At 40.0% G+C, this 13533-nt stretch overlaps 1 protein-coding gene across 2 annotated transcripts; it reads right to left on the bottom strand.

The window, feature by feature from the left end:
- Positions 1-1173: 1173 nt before the first annotated feature.
- Positions 1174-11393, bottom strand: has3 (hyaluronan synthase 3). 2 transcript variants are annotated; one of them, XM_077568615.1, is made up of 5 exons: positions 11215-11393; positions 6394-6487; positions 5766-6313; positions 2947-3048; positions 1174-2863 (listed from the first exon to the last, which is right to left on the bottom strand). In XM_077568615.1, exons 2-5 carry the CDS (start codon positions 6485-6487, stop codon positions 1934-1936), a joined length of 1674 nt encoding a protein of 557 aa, XP_077424741.1. In that variant the 5' UTR covers positions 11215-11393; the 3' UTR covers positions 1174-1933. The 2 variants fall into 2 exon arrangements, with proteins under 2 accessions (XP_077424741.1, XP_077424740.1); XM_077568614.1 differs by lacking the exon at positions 11215-11393 and having other exon boundaries at positions 6394-6526.
- Between the last annotated feature and the right edge of the window lie 2140 nt (positions 11394-13533).

Genomic DNA, 13533 nt, shown 5'->3' with positions numbered 1-13533 from the left:
CCCAAGTGTCACGTGGAAATATCTTTGGTCATCAGTTACAGTTGGATACATTTTTGTTCTACATTTACTGTGAAAGGTCAAGAGAACGATGACCTTTCGTTAAAAACATTGCTTGCTAACTTAAGATGATGCTTTGGCGCATGCATCCACATTGTGGCGTCATATAAAAATCTGTATCGCTAAGCTAAAACCTCATCAGACCGTAACAAAATGGGAAATAGAAATAGATATACAGCAGTAAGTTCATTAAAAGGATTTAAAAAAAAATTAGAAATGGCAACAGCACCAAAACGACTGCTGCATGAGATGATGGCCTTGCCTTTTGATTAGCCACTCTTTCCAGGAAATGTCATTTGGTCAAAGTTGAAACTGAAGGATAGGCCAACACTTACACAGCCACTCGGTCACGTTCTCTGAGCTTTTAACATCATCCACCCACTCTGTGTGTTGGTTGAAGCAGTCTCCGTCAGGATGTAACCACTATACCTCTACAGTGGTTGGGTTTGGTCCATCGTCTTGGGTCTTTGTCTGTCCACCACCACACCCAAGCCCCCTCCTCTAAAACCCAGGCTGTGAATTTCCAGTAAGACTCGGCATTCCTTGTTCTGTACAATTGTGCGTTGTTAAGTTGATAAATGATGCCTGCTCTGTACATTCATCAGCACCAGGAACATTTGAGATCTTTTCATTGTGGTTGCCCGCTGCTTTATTAGCAGTATTTTGTTACATTAACAAACCCATAGTGCCAATTTCATTAATTGCCCAAGGAAACATCAGGAGTCTTAGGAAAAATGTAAAGCAAAAAATAGGAGAGCTGTTGATTTATAGAGTGGATGACAAATCGTATGACCCGTGGTGTTTTGTGCAATTTGTTGTTTGGAGTCAGTAAGGGAACACATTTATATGCAGTTAAATCCCAAGTTAATCACACCATGGACAATTTCCAGCCAACCATTTTCTGTTCAATGAATGAAAATGTTTTTCGTTGTTGTTGTTGTTGTAGTTGTTGTTGTTCTTCCTTTTCTTCTTCTTCATCTTCTCCTCCTCCCTTCCCCCTTCTTCTTTTCTTCTCCTTCTTTTTCTTCTTCCCCTCCTCTTCCTCCTTTTTCTTCTTCTTCTTATACATCTTCTTCATCTCCCCCTCCTCCTCCCCCGACTCCTCCTCATTCTTCTTCTTCTTTTTCCTCTTCTTCACCTCTTTTTGCATCATTCATCCTCATAAATGTCAGTACAGGCATAGCCAGTAAATTGACATTTGATGATATACTCCAGAATGTATTATGCTGAGAATTATCAGTACCGTTTCTGTAAAATAAATAAATAAATGGAAATAGTTCATTTTTTAAATATACTGCGTTTGAAACCATTTATTACAGTTTTTGGTTTCTTTGGTCATTTCCAGCTGAAAGGTACACCGAACTTGAAGCATCTGACATAACACAGCTTCGATCTTCTTTGCTGTATCTCTTAATTAACGTTACGTTCTCATTTCTTGTTTACTCTCCAGGTTCTGTAGTTGTAAGTTTATAAAAAAAAAAGTTTTAATCTAAAATCTGACCAACCAAACACATACAGTAGTTCCATTTGATTCATTCTTTGCGCTAAACAAATTCGTTAGCACCATTCTGGACCGCTTCCTTGTGGTTGTAACTTGTACCCATGAACTGCATGATATTCAAAAATGAACACTGGTTGCCTCTTCTCAGTGCAAGCAATGTCATCTTCGTGGATGCAGTCATCTCACACACTCCTGACCGGATCTGTTCCCTACTGCTTGGATTTCACATCCCACCTTTTTTTCTTTTTTTTCCCCTTTTTTTAGCACCGGCAGTACAGACATGACTGTACATTTGCGTCTGCAGTTCACAAAGGTGTGAGGATACAGCAGTTGAGCTTCACGCCATTGACCTGTGGAGTTTTCTTGGAGCAGTTTTTATGCTTCCGCATACGGCAGGTGATATTGCTCCTCCCGCTTGTTGCACCGTTTGGCGACGATTGCAAGGTAAAGAACCAGCAGAATGAGCCAGTAGCAGGCATACAGTATTGTCCCTGCTATCAACAAGACCTTTTCGGATTCACTCAACGGCTGTTGCGTTTCACAGTAAATTGTATACACCACGCCTCCGAGCAGCACCACCGTCCACACAGTCACAGGGACGGCACCGATCAGGTTCACCACGATCTTCCTGCGGCCCGAAGTTCCCCACCCTGCTTTGTTGATCGTGAGCAAGGCAAATATTTTGGCAGGGAGCAGGCTGGACATGTAGAGCAGAGAATAGAGCGACATGAAGATCATGACCAGGCTGCCACGCAAGAAACAAGCGTAGGTGGCCTTCAGCATGCCGACCAGCTGGACGGTCAACAAGAAGAGCAAAATGTTCCACAGCCTTCCACGGTAGAAGAGATGGATGACCGTGGCGACCAAGAAGAACGGGAAGAAGCCGGTGACCACAGATTCGTAGGTCATCCAGAGGCTGTGCTTGTGAAACCACAAAGCGTTATAGAGCCACTCGCGGAAGTACGACTTGCTCCAGCGAGTCTGCTGGTTGAGCCAACGCAGGTACTGGGTCGGCGTTTCAGTCTGACACTGCGATCGGGCTGTATATTTCGTCTTGAAGCCGAAGCTCAGCACTCGGTTGGTGAGGTGGCGGTCATCGCCGAAGCTGCACTTGGAGCCCAGGAAGGTTTGATGGTACCAAGGCTCCAGGAAGCGCTGAAGAAGGGAGTTCCTGTACATCCCCAGAGGGCCGCTGATGCACTGGACGCATCCGAAGTAGGACTGGCAGGCGCGCTCAATGTTAAACGCCATCCAGTAGCGCACGCTGCTGAGGAAGGAGATCCATGAGTCGTACTTGTTCAGGATCTGTGAAAGGAAGACAAATAGGAAAGAACTGTTCATGCTTTTCCAGGAGACATTTTAGAATTGAACTCTGACGGATGCTCTACCTGTACATCTCCTCCAACCCCGCCTACTGCCGCATCGTCCTCAAAGATCTTCAACATCTCAAGGGTACATGCTGGGTCCAGAACTGTGTCCGAATCGCACACCTAGAAAAGACACATCCCAATGAGTGTCCCACATTGGCTGCTACAGAATCTTCATGGCTCATGACATTCTCCATTAGCCAGAGAACAAAGGATGTAAAACAGCTGGCATTTGGAGGTTGTTAGTTCAGGTATACAAGCCATCATTTTTTTCTAGACCACTTAACCTGTTTAGAGCATCCTTGGTAATGATTGTTCCAACATATAGTATGTTTTGTCGTTACGAAAGGCACACAATTGCACATGTTCCTGTTTGCAGGTCAACCACAGGAGTAAATAACTTAGTGACTGTTTTTAATTTGATTATTTTATATTTAAGCCAAATGTTTTTTTCAACCCAAATATTTACTGTAAGTGCGTGTTTCTGACTTAACTCATTCGCTGCCATTGACGGCTATAGACGTCAAAATTCATTTGAACTATTTCTATTTAACATTTTTTTCCCCCCATTTTTGTTAACAAGAATATGAAAACCTAGAATTGTTTTTGTACATTTAGAACAGATGTAAAATTTGTGATTAATTGTGAGTTAACTAGTGAAGTCATGCGATTAATTACGATAAAAAATTGTAATCGCCTGACACCCCTAATTTTTAATAATCTTTTCTTTAAAAAAAAGAAAGTTTATTAAAAAAAATATATATTTTTAATTTTTTAAAAGTCATGCGATCAATTACGATTACAAATTGTAATCGCCTGATGCCCCTAATTTTTTTTAATAATCTTTTCTTTAAAAAATTAAAAAATATAATTTTTTTAATAAACTTTATTATATTTTTTTTTAAAGAAAAGATTATTAAAAATTAGGGGTGTCAGGCGATTACAATTTTTAATCGTAATTAATCGCATTACTTCACTAGTTAATTCATGATTAATCCCAATTTTCGTATCTGTTTTAATACAATAAAAACAATTCTAGGTTTTCAAACTCTTGTTAACAAAAGTGGGGAAAAATGTTAAACTAATACAAATAGTTAAAATGAATTTTTGACGTCTATAGCCGTCAATGGCAGTGAATGAGTTAAGTGCAGATTCAGGTTATCTTGATGTCAAAAAGTGGACAGCAAAATACCATCATTTGGGCTGCAAATGGCCCTCAGGCTGCGAGTTTGCGACCCCTGATTTACTGGGAATAATTACTATGTTTGCTATTGTGAACCGCACTAGAGTGCTCCTGCCGTTTCTACATTTCATTTTACTGGTCCAGTGTTGAGGAATCTCTACGCCACAGTTCTGAAGACTGCCATTCAAACCTCAGCATAGCTCTTCATGCGTTGTGCTTGCATTGTATCGCTGTGCTTTTGTGGGTTTCCTCAGAGTTCCGCCCAGATTCCCAAAGCAAGCATGGCTAATTGAAGACTTTAAATTGTTCATAGCCTCGATGTGAATGGGAATGCTGCTGGTTGTAGGATTAGTAGGACAGTAATAGTAGTAATGAGTGTTACCAAAATTGAGCTTTCAAACTGTTTAATAAGACTTTCAGTTTAAGTTTATTGTCAAACGAAGAATTACACGTGTATTTAACCACATAGCATTTAGTCTGCTAGCTTAAGTCTAATGCTAATATAAACAATGATTAGCATTTCTGCGCGTGTGATTAGCAATTAGCAGATCTACATTTTATGCCTGTGTGATAATGTTTAAGCTTCAGATATTTGAACAAATTGTGCAGCAATACATCAGACAACTTAACTGTAAACTTACGGTTTACTTCATCCTCTGCAAAGAAAAACGACATGAATTCCAGTTGTATATGCTACTGGTTTGCACTATTATGAATCCCACTTGAATTCTAGGCAGGACATATGTTCTGCTGCAATTGAAAATTCCAAGCTAACGTTACAAGTCAAAATGGCGGTCAACTCGATGAAAAGAAGCTCTCCGCTCATTGAAAAGCATCGGACATTGGATCGTCGTAATTTGTGAGGATTCTTTTGATTTCAAAATGTGATGAAATTTCATTTGACTATTAGCCTATAACCTACTGCCTGATTTGTATGTATGCTAGTCACAGGCAAAAGCAATACAATACGCCATTTGTTAACTTTTCACTGTGCAAAGGAAGCAGAGAGGAAAAAAACCTACTTTAATTATTTTTAATTGTACTTAATTATGTCATTAAAGTATGATTTTATATAGTGCTTTTTTTTTAATCATAAGAAATCACATAGCATTTTTTGTTGCTTTTTTTATGGAGAGAATCACCTTTCTATTCATTCAAAGAACGAATTAAATTTGTATCTTAAAGGGATACTTGACTCAGTGAGCCATTTTTAGCAGTAAAAAGTTCATATTTTGTCCAGTATTAATGTGATAACTTCATTATTTTTATGTACAATTAATACATTTAAAAACATTTTTTTTTCCACTTGCTCTTGACTGAAGATGACATCACCTGTGCCGAGAAAGCAGGTAACGACCGATCATGGCTTAGTTTGCTGACCAAACCCAGAAAGCAGGTGATGTCATCCTTAGTCGACACCAAGTAGGAAAAAAATACTTTTTAAAAGTATTACTTGTAGGCTACATGAAAAATAATGAAGTTATCAAATTCAATCTGGACAAAATGATTAGCTTTTTAATGCTGAAAATGGCTCAATGAGTCAAGTAGCCCTTTATGGGACCATTGTATATAATAGGCTACAACATGACATGATTGCCTCCATGAATTGGTAATTACGGCCATTTTATCCTGGCTCTTATTAGTGAGTAGCTCTTACCTGCACATAATCCACAGTGTCCCCCAGCGCCTTGAAGGCCGTGTACATCACCTCCCTCTTCCCTCCCCATTCCTGCATGATACAGGAAAATCGGCATCGTCTGACCAGCCGAGTCACTCGTAACGCCTCCTCCATGTGAACTGTGCTCCCTCCGCCTCCGTCACCCACTCCTCCGCTCCCATCGCTGTGATGGTTTCCCTTCCAGACCACGCTGCCCGCCTGGTCGGCCCCGCCCATCACCTCCTGGAAAATGTCCATCATGTAACGGTCCTCTGGTCTGTTCCCATCCACCACCAGCACTACTTTTAGTCCCGGGAAAGAAATCCGTCTGATGCTGCGCAGGCACTTCCTTAAGTAGTCTGGGTCCTCCTGGTAGGCGGCGATGCAGAGAGCCACAGAGCGGCGGAGATGTTGAGGGCGGGTGGGGATCTTCATCCCACGATGTTCCAGAAAGGCGAAAAGGCTCTGGAGGAGAAGATGGAGGGAGAGGAAGGCGCCATAGAGGCCGAAGGAAAGGTGGTGCTGCTCCGTTTGGATGAACTGGTAACCTGTGTTAGCGCAAGAACAAAGTCAACTCAAACAGTGGAACGTGTACTTGAAAAGAAATAACCACCGTGAACAAGCGCACCTGTGATGTAAGCCAGCAGGATAGTGAAGAGGACCACCGCTGCAAAAAGGGTGGTGACCACGATGTTCACCGCATTCCTGCAGCAAGAGGTCATCTGAGGGGGCATCGCGTAAAGTCAAGGTTTGAATAAGAGTGTAAATGGAGAAGAAGAGAAGAAGAAATAATAACACATAGATAACTGCTTTCATCTGCTGTTGCAAAATTCCAATTTATTTTCCAAGTTGTAAACCAATTGATTAGTGTCTCATTGAAATAAACTGTATCGTTCACCTGTGTATATAAAGGGAATTTCAATGTTTCATATTGAAAAAACGTAATCCATGATTAAAGTACTTCTGTCTTTATCCAAACTTTTCATGGAATGGTTGTGGAAAAGTTGTAGGAATTGACTGGGAATGTTCTGCCCCTTTGACATTCTTGTCATCACCTTACGGCAAGCTTGAAAATTGTCGTTGACATTAGTGTCCTGACATCATGGAGTCCATGGACAAAAACATAGAGCGTGAACGCGTGAAAATATCAATAAAATTGTCATGGACGACTTCAATTGCTCCTTTTATGCTACTCAGTCGACTACCTTTAGCTAACAAATGGGTTCTACTTGTGTGGAATGAAGACTTGGACTTTATATAAAATCTCATATGCTAGTAAGAATTCTCACATGGGAAGTTCTACTTTCCACCTCCACTTATAGCTTCAGTAATACTGCTACTATTTGTGTAATAGCAGTAAGACAAGTGAACAAATAATAATAATAATTAGGGGTGTTCGATTCGGCAATATATCGCGATATTACAGCTCGCAATTCTCAAATCGATTCGATATGCGGTCGAATCAATTTTTAAACATCAATTTTTTAAGGGAATATTCAACAAAACGTCTTACTTAGGGTTAGGGTTCACACATTAAGCATGGAAGAATGTTATATTAATACAACATTAAGCCTTAATATTTTATTTCAATGCTGTTCAAACATGAAACGGATTGCAACAGATTGTTTGTTAAAATAAAGTGGCTCACAGTTATAAGCCTAAAATTTCAGATAAATAAATACAGTTTCGTACAAATCTTGCAGCAGGGATGTGATTTGACCAAAGTGAAATTATCTGAAAATTTAGCCGGGGGTCTGGGGGCCGCTGGCACCCAGCTAGGTCATGGGTTTTCCGTGTTTTTAAGTACTTTCAATGCACTCAACATGACAAAGAAATAGACAAAACAACAGCATAAATTTTCAATGTATATTGAACTATCCCATATAAAATGGCAGTTTTAGTCAACTCAAAATCAGTCACATTCAAAAACATTGGACTGCCTTTGCTTTTAAAAACTATCACTGAGAATATCATCATATCTAACTAATGTGATTACTAAGTTAACACATAAATAATGTTGAAGAGTTCAAATTTCATGAACAAATAATTGTATCATGACCAAATGAAAAGTAACTCATATTAGAGCATACCACAAATGTCTTTGTTATAGCAGAAGATGTTATCTGTCGGAGTCATGTGCATACACAATGAACTACTAAAAAAAAATAAAAAAATAAATCGGAATTTTTTTTTTTTGGGGGGGGGGGAGATAAAAAAAGCGGAATTCCGCGAATTAGCGGAAAAATCACATCCCTGCTTACAGTGTACATGTGCAAGTTTACGGATGAGTATTTTCTAAATTTGAGTTTTTTTTTTTTTTTGGTAATAATCAATTTATAGATTTGTATCGGGATTAATCGGTATCGAATCGTGACCTATGAATCGTGATACGAATCGAATCACCAAGTACTAGGCAATTCACACCGCTAATAATAATAATAATAATAATAGTAATAGTAGTAGTAAAGTACTACAACTAATACAGTTATTCTAACATAAAACTGCAGTGATTTTGTTTTGTTTCCTATTCAGACTGCCAATACATTTGATGATGGCCATAAAACTGTGAGTCGTCCCAGATCTCATTAAATTTCAAGATTAAATATGCAGCATATACTGTACATCAATTGCTCAATTTGCGGGGATTCAATTTGGGAATGAGAGTGTTGCGGGTTTGAAGCCTCCTGTGTATTAAAAAATAGAATTGGAACTGCAGCGATGCCAGTTCGTTTTTTTCTATGTATATAAATCGGTCCCATCAAGTGAACAACGTTCATGGATGCACACCATCAGTCGTTGCGCCTTTCATCTTCCTCCATCTTGCGCCGACGCCAGACATCTCTTAGTCAAGCACCTCCTAGCCGTCCTCATGAGACTATAGTAGGATTTTGTGCAAATTGTAACGAACTGCTTTGAAAATGCCAGCTTGCACGGAGACAGTCTCTTCTAGTCCTGATTGATTTTTTTTTTTTTTTTTAACTTTATCCCCCTTACGATAATATCCTGGACCCTTTGTTGAGTGCAGGTCTTTTTGAGCTGATTAAAGGTCAGTCTGGGTGTGGCTGGTGTTCAGGACGGGTGTACCCGGAGGTACAATTCTCGCCTTTCATTCCTAACATTTCCTTCCAACTCACCCCCCATCAAAACGTCCCCACCAGACCTTGGCAGGAGACACAGCCCGATATTTATATCGTTCGGTTCAGCTCTGGGAGGCCCGTGTACACATGCATGTACAGTTGAGATGTAGATTTACATATATTCCCACTCAAGTCTGTCATTACTGTGTATTTAAAATATGTTTAGCAATTTGAATGAGGAAAAGATGTTTGCTTTAAATGGTGAAATATAGGAGGGAGGGGATGATAGATAATAAATGCCAGCCCCCCCCCCCCCCCACCACCCAATGCCAATTTTCTGCTATGAGTCAAGATATGATCAATAGTTGAAGACAGGGTCAAAGGTCAATCCTACTCATGGGAATTGGATGGGTGAATTATGGGGAACCATTGTGGAGACCCAGTGATGAGGAAGAAAGAAAAGAGGAATGTTTTTTCATGACAGCTTCCTTCCTTTTTTAAATGTTTTAAGTAGTCAAATTAACAGTGCTTGACTTGTTTTTATGTAAGATGGTTAACTCTTTGACTGCCAGACGTTTTCAGAAAAGGGATGCCGTGGGTGCCAGCCGATTTAAGCATTTTGACTGATCTTTCAAGGTGAACAGAAAATTATGTGTTTGGACTATGGAAACACACATACTACCAAATGAAAGATCTTTTATCAGAAAAAAAAAGTTTGTTTCTACCTTATTCCGTTTTTCAGTAATCAACAATAGAAAATGGTTAGTTTCCCCTCTGTTTTGAAACAAACGTCTTTGGCACTCCTCCCTAGGATTTTACTAAACGTTATTTAACATTTTTGGCAGTCAAAGAGTTAAGAATGTCAGAAGTTACTGACCAAGAGATGTCAGTTGTTCAGTAACTAAAGTTTTTTTTATTCTATTTTTTTTTTTTTATTATTGCAACCCTTAAATCAATTATAGTATTTTAATTTCCAGGATGTCCTCCAAGTTTTGTCCCCTCCAAAATCTGGATATTTTTAATTTCAATTACTCAAAATGTGCAGTGGCATCAGACCTATCCATACATATATAGTTTTTCTTCTTTTTTTTTTTTTTTTTGATACCCTCGATGGACAATAAAAGCAGTATTGTGCTATAAATATATATATATATATATATATATATATATACTATGCTGTGTATATAAATATACAGAAAAAAAATCTAATTGGAATATTTCATATGATATTATGATTAATTAGAGCCTTGAAAAAATCATCAATACATCATGACATCAGATTTTCTGATGCATGCCTGTGGTTTTTAATTTTTATTTATTTTTTGGCAATGGTTTACAGTATATAAAAAATTCTCATTTATAATAGGAGTCAATGTGACCAAAAATGGGCATTTTATAAAGAAACACTGCATAAATCTCCTTCTCCCATTTGCAATCATTTACAAATTACCGCATGGTGCCATTTTCACCCTCTACGTGTTATAACAAAAATCTGCCGACATTTTTAGCTTCCTGTTTGTTTGTTTTTGAATACCTTTTTGGTAAATAAACTGAGCGCTTTCTAACTGAAGCCTCACATTCACCCATACTCACTCACATAAGAGTTATTGGATGCTGCTATTGCCAGATCCACTGGGAGCAAATGGGGCGTCTGTGTCTTGCTCAAGGACACTTCGACACGGTCACCAAGGCTGAGGATCGAACCCACAACCTCACGGGTGGGAGACAAAAAACACCTTTCGTTGCTATAAGAACTTTTTTTTTTTTTTTTTTTTTTGGTGGCACCACATGATAATACTGTACATAAAATTGGCACCATCGGATCCACGTATCCATCATCGAACCTTGTGCAAATGTGCTACATTTGAGTAAATGTGCTCAGTGTGTATGTTTTATTTTCCCAGTACACATTATAGGCGCGCGCGCACCTTCAATAGAAGCATGTATACAGACGAGAGTAGCACCTTAACAAGTGTACTCACTCACTCACACGCGCAAAGAAAAAAAAAAAGCGCTGGTTTCTCTACCTCACGTTGGCCACTCAAACATGAACACACTCGGCTCTTTGTCCCGCGTTTTCTAACGCAACTTTAATTTCGCTTCCTTGAGCTTTTAAAAACTTTTCCATTCAGTGTCAGTCCCTCAGAACATGTTTGCTCATGGATGAATGCTCTCATTCATTCTCCTTCACAACGAACCCTCACAATTGAATTCAACTAATAATTGCTTTAAGAGTCCTGTTTAAATACGAAACAAACAAAAAAAAAAGAAGAAGAGGGATTTATCTTTTCTCCTCTCCTAGTGGGGATCCATTTACATGACAAGGACATACTGCTGTCTCCTCATAGTAGGAAATTGAATGACTTCCTTACCTTCCTGATCCAGTGGACCCAGCGTCTTTGTCTCTGTCCTCCTGGTCCGTGCGTCCAGCTGGGACGTCCTCTCCTTCCCTCAGCACAGCGCTCTCCTTGTTCGCTCCCCCTCTTTCCAGCAGCTCACACTACATCTTTATTCCAGCGCGCTCGCTTCATTCGCAGGATCCCAAAAATACTAAACCACTGCGAGACCACTTCTGTGAGACAGCCCCCCCCCACCCCCACCGACCACCTCCTCCTCCCTCCCCCTTCTGTCTCCCGGGACGCTCTCTGATGAAGCCCTTGAAGATTGGATATGATCAGTCTTGCTCTTCTCCTAGTTCTCCATCCTGCCGGGCCCGACGGGAGGTCAAAGAGGTCAAGAAGGTTGAAGGTTGCCCATGCTTGAGCTCCAGCTCTCTCGCTGTCCCGTGTCGCAGTGTCCACTTCCAACCTCCGGTGCGCAGATGAGACTCCATCCTATCTCCCACCGCCACCGTCCTGTCCTCGCCTCTCTCTCTCTCCCCTCCCTCCCTCCCTCTCGTACCTCTACTCTGAAGCTATACCTTGCCTTTCTCACTGCAATGCAGCCAGCGGAATCCGACAAGCCACGGGACTGTTTGGATGCCACCTCTCGCCTTCCCTCAAAGCGTCTTTTATGGCCTTATATATTCTTCCCGCCCTCTTTCCCTCCCCTGCTCAGAGGCTTAGCTGCAGGTTCCATGAAACAGCCTGCGTGTCTCAGTGGGATCGATATGAGGCTGTCTTTTAAACACACCTCATTAAAATCCAGTCATAAAAAGCGGGTGTGTGTACATTTATGTTTATTTTATTGTAACTACTTAATATTCATAGCCTCTATGTTGACCTTTTGCTTGATGATTGGGGAACACATGGTGTGAGAGACTTGTTCCAGAATGAAACAAGAGTTTGATTATCTTTGGGACAATTACTAGGGAACTAAATTAGGCTCTTGTAACCAACATGGCTGTCGATGTGGGGGTTATAAAAGTATTTTGAAAATACCCGTCATCTGTGTTAAATCAGGGGCGTCCAAACTATAGCCCAGGTTCCATTTTAAATTAAGATAGCAGGCTTACTATATATTGCGAATGCATTGGTTCTGAATTTAATGCCCCCCCCCCCCAAAAAAAAAACAAAATCCCAAACTACTTGCCTTATCTTTAACAGAAATCTGTAATGTATCAGTTATTAAAAATAAACAATTAAAACAAAAATGTAATTACTTGACGGAGATTGGTTTTATGGCTTTTAATTAGGGGTGTCAGGTGATTAAATATTTTAATCGTAATTAATCGTTTGACTTCAATAGTTAACTCATGATTAATCGCAAATTTTATATCTGTTCTAAATGTACAATAAAATCTACAATAAAATATTTTTTCTAATATTTTATACAGTTAACATAAAAGTGGAAAAAAAATCGAACTAATGGGTACATCATTAAAACAGTAATTTCTTAATAATTCATAAAATTGAGTTAAAATTAAAAAGATGTACTGTACAGTGCGATATGGATTTGTGTTGAGGTCATTTTTCTGCCACTAGATGGCATAATGGGGTAGATGCCACGGACTTCCGACTTCCGTGTTTTACACATCTGCGCTGTTTCCGGGCACTGCTGGCCGCGTTCCAACACTCGCACCCCCACCCCTGCGCCCCCCCAACCGCGTCTCGGTTATCTGAAATGCTTCGGACACTGAGACAGACACTACACACTCGCTGCCTCGCACCCGTCGACGGGAACGCGCAACCGAGGGGCACAAAGGCGGAAGCGCAAGTACCGGGACGCGGCCCACACGTCGCAAACCGGAAACAGAAGCAAAGTTGATGGGTGAAAACCCGGAAGTCGGAAGTCCTGCCTTCTCCGTGGCATACAGTCCATTGCATTTGTGAGACGGTGACAGCTCAGTGCATTTTCTTTTCATTTTAAGAGCTATCTAATCTTTAACATCAAGTAACATTTTTTTAAATCGTAAAATGCAACCTGACCTCCACAAATATATGCATTATTCTTAAATTTATTAATGCAAAATTTTAATGTGGTTGTTGTCTGCTGCGTTGTAAGGGGCGGTTCATTAATCAAATCGCGGGTTAAAAAAATGAGTGGGATTAACGGAACTTTAAATTAACTCAAAATGAACACACTAATTTTGACACCCCTACTTTTAATCAATTAGTCAGTTCATTCATTAATTAATTTGTCATGGTCTGAGTTTTGTTTGGATTGGTTTTGTTGGATTTTGTCATGTTTTCCTTGTGTCGATCACTTATCAAGAGTGCGTGGCATCCTGGTCCTACGTGTCAGCCAATCAG

Source organism: Vanacampus margaritifer, chromosome 6 (assembly GCF_051991255.1).
Source record: "Vanacampus margaritifer isolate UIUO_Vmar chromosome 6, RoL_Vmar_1.0, whole genome shotgun sequence".
NCBI lineage: Eukaryota > Metazoa > Chordata > Actinopteri > Syngnathiformes > Syngnathidae > Vanacampus > Vanacampus margaritifer.
Note: the sequence above shows the minus strand (reverse complement) of the source record. Positions and strands in the feature narration are given on the sequence as shown.